Below are 10000 nucleotides of genomic sequence, written 5' to 3' on the forward strand. Positions count from 1 at the left end.
CTGGACTGCGGATATGTCTTCAACTTAAAACGAAGTATAACGTTTTGACCTGATACTGCGGGAAACAGTAAAATTGATGAGAATAATCGTGTTATATATATATTTATATATACGTATATAAATGTGTATGTGTGTATATTCTGTATATATTCTATATTTGCGAGTCATACGTGTATATCTATGTCTATGTGTTTGAGCCTGCCTGTGGTATTTGAAGAAGTTGGAATATAAATGACAGCGTCAAGATTCGTGAGATAGAAAGTGACTAGGGGAGATATAACTCGTTCAAATTACTGTGAAAACTTTCGTACTCGTTCGATCAAATGTATAAAGTAGAAGAAGGCATACATATACCTATCACATCAATGCGCCCAGCTGCAGGCATCTCCGTCGACGTCCGTGGCTTTTTCGAATGCGTTGCTTTGCTCCGCTTTGCCTGTTTATTCTATGAATAAAAGGGGGCCGAGACTAGGTCTTGTGGTTGAAGTAGAAGAAGGAGGGAGTGGTAGTAGAGAAAAGAGTAGTAGTAGTAATAGTAATAGTAGTAGTAGAAGAAGAAAAAGAAGAAGAAGACGAAGAAAGATGATGGAGGAAGAAGAGGAGAAGAAGGAGGAGGAAGTGGACGACAGGATAGTTATGCGAATAACTTGAGGTTGGCACCGACCATCTCAGCTCCGTCCAAACCTTTTCTCTGTCTCTCTTTCTTCTTCCTCTTTTTTTCCTTCTTCTACTTCTTCGTTTTCGTCTTCGTCTTCTACTTCTTCTTCTTCTTCTTCTTCTTCTTCTTCTTCTTCTTCTTCTTTGAGTCCCTCTTCTGTTCAACTTGCCACAGCCAATTTCTGTCCCGTCGCATTTGTCTTCTTTGCCAATTGCAAAGAGTGTTGTGCTCATCCACATATACATGCCGACAGATGCACGCATATATACATACAGATATATGTACGTATATATGTACGTATGTATGTATATATTATATACACCCACACATCATATTCGACTTTTTAAAGAAACTGAAAGAGATAGAGGCACGGAGAGAAGACATATGAACAGAGATTGCCCACGTGTCGTTGGAGGAACGAGGAACGAGGAACGAGGTATTGAAAAGCCGGCAGAAAAGTGGTCTAACCAAATTCCGTTGAGGCAAATATCTCGGCACGGTCAACGATCGCGTACCATATATCCAAGATCGAAATCAAAGGAAATATCGTGGTTTACTTTTGAAAAGAAATAAACGAAGGATGAGAAAGAACACACAAGTTTCCTTTGTAGAAAATTACTAATTTTTTTTCTATTATTAATATTTGATCTCTCTCTCTCTCTCTTTCTCCGTTACGTATAGATTTACTTACGAATGTAAGTACTTACTTTAGACTTAATAACGTATGTCTCTTTGCTATGGCTCTTTAATTGCGCGAGGCAACGATCCAACTGATCGTGTCAAGGGTACGCGATATATTCTTACGTGTTCTTACATACACTCTAACTATTTATCTACGAATGTATTATATATACATATAAGTATACATACATATGTGTGTGTGTATGTTTGTGTTTATGTACGTGTGTTTAGTTTTACGATGAACGTTAGAGTCTTGCGAGTTCGATCGTGAGAAGAAGAGCCAACGTTTAGACGAGCCCCGCGGAAATTTAATTAAAATCTATCGTAGGATTCATCGAACTTCTCCCTATAGTGTAGATTTACAGTAAACCGTTGTAACTGCATACTACTGATGCTTTATATGTTGTCCTATTTATTGAAGGGCTTTGTCGTATTTCTCGTCGCTTCTACCTGGATACGCTTCACCGACACCTCGTTCAATTATTGTTCTCGCTTCGTTGAATAAAACACGAATGTAGTTCGGCCTGCAACAATAACAATAACAACAACAACAACAACAACAACAACAATAACAATAACAATAATAACATTTTGTAATTTACGTACGTTGTACGTTTATCTATTTTTTCTTTTTTCTTTTCTTTTTTTTTTTTTTCCTCCCTTCACATTGATTCCTTGACTTTGGCTTTTGATTAAAGCAATTATGGAATTTATTCCTTTCGCAGAATTAGAATTTTGTCGAGGAAATAACGAGGAAAGAAAGGGAAAAAGAGAGAAAAAAAAGAGAGAAAAAAAAAGAGAAAAAAAGAAAAAAAAGGAAAAGAAAGAAAAATAGAATAAATCAACTCGACGAACGAAGAAGAAGCTGAAAGTGCCGAATCATCTGGGAAACCAGAGATTCAATGTTCACTCCAGCACTCCGGTAAAGGGGATCCAGAATCAGAATCGCGTTTAAGCCGAGCCCCCTTTACTTCTCTACGTTGCATTTCCGCTAAGCCAACTTCCCTGCGGCACAATTTTTAATCCTTCTTATAACTCAAACCACGACGACGACGACGATTTATCGTCGAGCCGGTTAGAATTTCCTATTTTCATCAATCCTCGAACGAACGAACGAGTCACTACTACCGATGAGATTCTTGGTATTGTCGTTGAAACGTCGAACGTTACGTCAAGTTATGCTTACGCACGTTTTAAATGATCATTCTTATGAATAATATATTCTCGCACGGAGTTACGGAGTATCGTTAAAAGTTTTTCTCTAATAGAAACAACTTCGATACGATGCGCGCCCCCGATCCCATTTGCATTATGTTAACTTCGTTGTGATTATTGCGAAATAGAAATTGTTTCTGAAATTATAGAAAGATCAAAAACTTATCAAAAGTTCTAAATCGTTCAATCATAATTTACGTTTAATGGGAACGATTTTTCGAATCCATTGTTAGTAGAACAGTAGTTAGATTCTTTAAAGAGTACATCATTCAAAATGGTTCATTATTATCTTTTCTAAGAAATTCAATCGAGATATTCATTTATTAAACAAAATGAAGTAACCTTATTCGTTTCTGTTTCAACGTTAATTGATTCAGTTTTCAGATTTGAAGATATATATATATATATATATATATGTGTGTGTGTGTATAAAAATAAATAATCTGTAAATTTAATCTACAATCAAAACGTTTCGATCTCTTATCTATAGTTAAGCGATATTATCGTGTATTTGAATAATCTTCAAAGGAATCTAATCTTCATCTTCTGGTATCATTATTATTACAGTTGTTATAATAGTTGGAATTATAAATTTTAAGGGATTCCATCGTATAGAACAAATATTAATATGACTTTAGGAACAAAGTGATAAACTCTGTCTTTCTCTTCGTTAATTAAAACATAGTTTTCTCTAGATTTTGCTTGATAATATTGATAAGAAGGAAAAGATTGTTTCTTTTCTTTTTTCTTTTTTTTTTTTTTTTTTTTTTTTTAAACATTAAAGAACACATTTTCGCAAAATGGAAGAACGTCGATCGATGACTTCGGTATCGTGAGAATTTTGATTGAAATCAAGGATTTAAAAGGGATACGAAGGAACGAGAGAAATATTCGTATAGTCGTCTAGTTTCGTAGAGTAGTACGAAACACGTTGGACGTAGCACTTAAGATTTTTCTCGATATGACGTAGAGGATGACCAACGTCATCCAACTTCTCAACACTTATATACTATATATCTACACTTTCGAGTATGCCGCTTTCATCTTTGCCTTACCTCATCTCATCGAAGCACGTATTTTTCTTAACGATCTTCGCATGACGGCATCTTACGGATTTATAGGTGAACACTGAAAGAGTCTCTCTCTCTCTCTCTCTCTCTCTCTCACTCTCTCTTTCTCACTCTATGTTTTTTTACACAACACATATATTGTTACAAGTCGGTTAAAAGTCTTTGACGTCGGTGTACGAGTTATACCCCTCCCCCCTCTCCACCGAAAAAAAAGGGTTTCGTCTCTTTTACGAAGTTCTCCTTGGGTCTCTTACTTTTTCTACAAGTGCGTTTTAATAATAAAAAAAAAAAAGGTGCTCCTTCTCGACGAAGAAAAGCTTCAAAGCTGCTTACTTTTTTCCCCCTTTTTTTCCCTTTTTTTCTTTTTTTCCTTTCTTTTTTTGTACTAAATTATCTACACTGCAAATACTTAGAAGTACGTCTTAGGATTTATTCCTTTTTGTTGTTGTTGTTGTTATTATTATTGTTATTATTATTATTATTATTATTATTATTATTATTATTATTATTATTATTATTATTATTATTAGTAGTAGTAATAGTAGTAGTAGTAGTAGTAGTAGTAGTAGTAGTAGTAGTAGTAGTAGTAGTACTAGTAGTAGTAGTAGTAGTAGTAGTTTATAGCTTTATCTGTATACTGTATTGTTTCTTATTAAAAGCTTTTTATAAAATATATATATATATATATATATATATATATATATGTGTATATATAATATTTATATATACATATATATGTAATTTAAGAGTATCATTAACTAGAGAATTCAAAAGATTTATTTCAATTTATTGTTAGAACTTTGGCAAAGACTAACGTAGAAAAGACAAATCTAACTTCCTCTCTCAATTATTATAGTTCATTAAGATACAACTGGTGCGCGTACCATTCTGTCTCTTTCTCTTAACTGTCAAGGTGGTAGATGGATCGTGTCTATGAAAGCACAAATCCTCTTTCACCTAACGGCATAGAAATATGACGATAGCAAATAGCCCGAGAGTAGAGATCTTCTCCATTAACAGGGACAAACTTTGAAAATGGAGTATAATAGGGGAATTGAATTTCTTTGTGAATTTTCAAAGAACAAAAAAAAAAAAAAAGAAAAAGAAAACGAAAAAAAGAAAAAGAAAAAAAAAATATATATATATATATAAAACAATATCGTATTGTCTTGCTCTTTGGCAAAATTCTATCGTCAAACCGATAACTTTAATAATTCGAAATCTTTCTTACTTCGAGTGCTTTCTCCGATCCTTTCCTCCCTACTCGCCCACCCCCTCCCTCACCCACTAACTATTGGCAATCTGATCTGGTTACGATATTTTCCTCTTATTCAATAACTTGAATGTTTTCCAATCATACTTCAATATTTTACGATCCAAAATTTTCTATATTAGTTAACATTCGAGTTCCAAGAAATACATACGTGTTATTTCAATACGTTATTTCTTATTCTCATTCGTCAATCAAAATTTATTCACTAATATCTCTCGATATTTTTCAATTAATTCATATTTTAACCGTGTAGATATATTTTCCATGCAATATTATCCATTTTATTGATAGAAAATTTATATATATATATATATATATATAAAATTTAAACAAGCGATGAATTCCTTGATTATCTAACATTTCGATTAGAATTTCGCAAATCAAAAATAAAAATTCTTGATTTGGAAGGAGTTCAAATATTGAAGTTGCCTGATTTCTCTGGGTGAATATTTTCAGAAACAAAATCATGTACCGCAAAAGGGAAGGAGCCAATGATTTAAAAGGCTCAAAACACAATGAAAATGCGTTTACCATGGAGGGGGGGAGGGGAGGGGGCGTGGACGTGGGACATCGTGTCTAGCTTGTACGTAATGGTACACACATAGAGCAAGAGAGCAACATATAGATAAAGAGAGAGAGAGAGAGAGAGACAGAGTGAGAGAGAGAGAGAGAGAGTGTGTGTGAGAGAGAGAGAGAGAGAGTACGCGTGTATAAGTGCGTATAGTATTGGCGAGGAGATTGGTGGGAGGTGGGATGGAAGTTCGCGCTCGCGCGCGCGGCCATGTGCTCGAGCATAGACGCTCGATCGTCGATCAGTCGTCGCCGCGCGTTCGCGGGGAGTCCATCGTGCGAGTCTGTAATTTCGTCGTCTTCGGACAAGTTCGTTCTCTTTCGAGCATATACGATCTCCGTATCTTCTTAGGCTTCTTCGTACGAATAAACAAATCGAAATAGAAGATAAGAAGTAAGATAAGAAGACAAGAAAAAAGAAGAAGGAAGGAAGAAAGTAGAAAGGAAAAAAAAGAGAGAAGAGAAAGGAAAAAGGAAAGAGAGAAAGAGAGAAAGAGAGAGAGAGAGAGAGAGAGAGAGAGAGAGAGAGAGAGAGAGAGAGAGAGAGAAAGAAAGAAAGAAAAAAGAAAAAGAAAAGAACATTTTGAAAGAAAAATTGAGTTATATCTATTTCGTGTTTTGAGCTTGCAGGATGACGAGGATCAAGAACGATCCTTTTAATATTATCGTGGTACGACGCGTTCTGTGACGTTTCATGTCCCAGTACAAAGTTATGATCAAGGAGATCAAAGATATAAGATAAGAGATCATCAAACACATATACCTACATTTTTTATATCGTCGACGGAAAATGCCAAGGTGATCATCCTTCTTCTCATCTTGTCCTTCTCCTTCTCATCCTATTTCTTCTTTTTCTTTTCATTCTAATTCTTCTTCTTCTTCTTCTTCTTCTTCTTTTTTGTTATATATATATATATATATATATATATATATATATATGTATATATATGTATATATATATAGTTATATATATACTTATACATACACAAATATATATACGTCTAGCCTGTCCTAGTATTTTTTCTTCTTCTTCTTCTTCTTCTTCTTCTTTTTATTCTATCTCATTTTCTTCATTATCATCTACATTATCTATATCATTATAATCATCATCATCATCATCATCATCATCATTATCATTATCATTATCATCATCGTCATTATTATTCCTCATTGTTATCATCATCATCATCATTATCACCGTCATTCTCTGCGACCTGTCGAGAACTATTTCTCGCGATTTAAGGATCGCACGGGATACTATAGTCGTCCTTTGGTGGATCCGGCGATCCATCCTGGCATATTGCATCAGAAATCTGACACGACCCTTGAAAGTCTTCTGAAGAAACAGGATGCACCATACGGCGCCGTGGTATTTACCTTGGGGCCTAAAGCTGGTGCCACTACCGATACCGCCAGGACATCCGGCATCCGGTCTACCAAATCCCGGATTGCATCTATTGGCACCCTTACCGGGCATTTATGCTCCGGAACCACGAAAGGTACGGCTTCTATACTTTTCCCATAAACTATTTCCATACATTTCGTTTTACGTCTCTTGCCTTTCTTTTTTTTCTTTCTTCTTTCTTTTCGTTTTTTATTTTTTATTATTTTTTCTATCTGTCTTTCTTTCTTTCTTTGGTTTCCTTTTGTCTCTTCTTCTTTCTCTTTTTCATGCTCGTCCTGGTCAATCGAAAAATCCGATAATCTAACGAATCTATGTTCTTCGAATTTGTCACCTATTTTTCTTTCTCTTTTTATTCTCTCTCTCTCTCTCTCTCTCTCTCTCTCTCTCTCTCTCTCTCTCTTTTCTAAAATACTATACTAACTCTCGAACGCACGATTGGGCAGTAAAGTTAACCAACTACTCGTAGTTTACATTGTTTATTTATGCTAAACTATTTTATCGTTCGTACGTCGCGTCTTTTCGGCAGCCTTGGATTGCATCTTAAAAGAATATTTGTTTCGATAAAAATAGATCCTATAATGTACATGATTTACATGTTATGTTATAAATATATATATATATATATATGTGTGTGTGTGTGTATGTGTTAAAAAAACTATAAACGTATGTAACGAGAACGAGAATTGGATCAAACGAATCGATCTATCTATAATACTCTTACGTTTGTGATATCGACGATAACTTTTCCATTGAAACGTCTGTCCTCTATCATGCATAGACATGGTTCTTAAACGATTCTAATCTAACTTGACCTTATGATCGTGAATTAATTTAATTACTTGATTTAACAAAAAAAAAAAAAAAAAAAAAAAAAAAAAAACACATTCGACGAATTTTCGAAATCGTACATGATATCGTCTATCGACAATCCTATTAATCTTATTAATGAAATTAATTAAAGTTTAAACAATTTCTAATACACACACACGCACACACACACACACACACATGTGTACATATACATATATAATATATAAGAGCCTATTTATTCGAAATAATTTACGGAGTAATAATTCGTTGAAATTTAAAGAGTCTTCGATAGGTCTTTTTATCTGAAAAGGAAAAAAAGAAAAAAAAAAAGAAAGAGACAATAAAAATAAAATTTCCTTTTACTAGTACAGTAAAGGTACATCGTACTTTTAATTACTTTCAGCTTACTTTAGACATTTGAAAATACGTATTAAGGTTCATTTACTATGAACCTTATCGTTCTAGTTAAAGTGCCTTGTGGAGAATATAACAACAGTCACGAACAATACGATACTTACTTGTCGTTCAATTTTAACGTTATCTCTAATGCATTATCAGAAGGTATCGAAGATATCTTAACAATCATTGTTCGAACTATATCGAATGCATATTGCCAGGCGATAAACTGTTACTACTTATAAATTTTGCCAAGACATGTAAATTAGGATTGTCGCCAACGTTTGAAATATATTAGCCGTTAGAACGTCTGTCTCTTAATGGAACTATTAGATATTCTATTTAGAAATTGACTTATAGAATTTAAATTGAATACGTATCCTTAAAAAAGGAAAAAGAAAATAAAAGAAAATAAAAGAAAATAAAAAGAAAGAAAGAAAGAAAAGAAAAAAAAAATATTATCGTAGGTATTAGAAACAATATAATTTGTAGTATCCTATTCGATATCAATATATATGTATATATATGTATATATATATATATATATATATACATATGTATGGTTGTGTGCTTGGGATATCTATCCTATGTATAATATGTATGTGTATCGATGGATGGATAAAAAAAGGTAGAGGAAAGTCCATAGTTTTCAACGAATTTATATCGAAGTAAGTAACATCGAAGATGATATACTTTGAACGACATCGTAAACGTTACCAGAGTGCATGACTATAATTTGACGACCACTTTGCCGTACTACGCTACCATATTCGAGTGGCCCAACCACATTCGCGGAACGATCACTTTTTTTCCCCCTTGGATTTTTCCTATCGCTAAAAAGAGAAAAAGAGAGAGAGAGAGAGAAAGAGAAAGAAAGAAAGAAAGAGAGAGAGAGAGAGAGAGAACAAACCTAATCACGAGCACACCTTCTCCGTCTTTCCTGCCCTCGGTATTACCGTAATTTCTCCTGTAAGATAGAGGAATTTCTTCGCTTGAAACGTTGGTCGCATTTTTAAAGGTAAAATAGAAGAAGACGAAGAAGAAAAAGAAAGAGAAAGAGAAATAAAGAAAGAAAGAAAGAAAGAAAGAAAGAAAGAAAAAAAAAATCAAAAGAAAAGAGAAAATTAATGGTAAATGTAAATTCGTTAGCTCGGATTGGTGAAATAAAAATTCAGAAAAAATATGTTGCTTCGGAGGATAGAGAGAGAAAGAGAGAAAGATAGAGAGAAAGGAAAAATAAAGGATGTTTTATGTAAATTCATAATCTCCGAGAGCAACGAATTAAAAATTCCGCACGGTCCAAAAGTGTGCGGCGTTTTCTATACATACACTCACACACACACACAGACACATATATTTATATATATATATATATATATATATATATATAAAAGAAAAAGAAAATCCTTGGAAAAAAATAAAATTTAAAAAAGATTTATTAAGTAAATTCATTATCTAATACCAATCGTCGAAATAAAATTTCAATTAATGTATCCCATCGAACATATTACTTTGAGTTCTTCGTTGAAAAGGAAAGAGAAAGAAAAAGAGAGAGAGAGAGTGAGAGAAAGAGATTATCGATCCGGTCTGAACTGATTTCATAATTCTCTATTTTGGCCCCTATAAATCCTTACGTATACCTTCGCGTAGCTTTTCTCCCTTAGCTTTCCAACAGGAAAGAAGGAGGGTTAGTTAAAGTTCGAGGTACCGAAATGCACAAGAAATCGTAACGTTCAATAAGAAATATATATATATATATATATATATATATATATATATATATATATATATACTCGTATTCCTAGGGCAATACGTTTACAAACCGGAGTAAAATAAATATATAGAAGTGTACGAGGCGTTACGAGCTAACAGGTGTGCAACAACGTCTCCGGGAGAGCCTGGTCTGGTGGGTAGCAACATTT

General features: G+C 33.7%; 1 protein-coding gene across 4 annotated transcripts in view; it reads left to right on the forward strand.

The window, feature by feature from the left end:
• LOC124429389 (RNA pseudouridylate synthase domain-containing protein 2-like) overlaps positions 1-10000 on the forward strand; it is an 82894-nt gene that overhangs the window by 11117 nt on the left and 61777 nt on the right. The window contains exons 1-2 of one of the 4 annotated variants that reach the window (XM_046974594.1): positions 5628-6265; positions 6711-6966. The exons of 1 other annotated variant lie outside the window; for it this stretch is intronic. In XM_046974594.1, the coding sequence (XP_046830550.1) occupies positions 6817-6966 (150 nt within the window). In that variant the 5' untranslated portion in view covers positions 5628-6265; positions 6711-6816. Of the gene's footprint in view, positions 1-5627; positions 6266-6574; positions 6967-10000 lie in introns of those variants that run through there. 2 more of the 4 variants (XM_046974597.1, XM_046974595.1) reach the window with 2 other exon arrangements.

The sequence above is a fragment of the Vespa crabro genome, chromosome 15 (genome assembly GCF_910589235.1).
Source record: "Vespa crabro chromosome 15, iyVesCrab1.2, whole genome shotgun sequence".
In the NCBI taxonomy this organism is placed as follows: domain Eukaryota; kingdom Metazoa; phylum Arthropoda; class Insecta; order Hymenoptera; family Vespidae; genus Vespa; species Vespa crabro.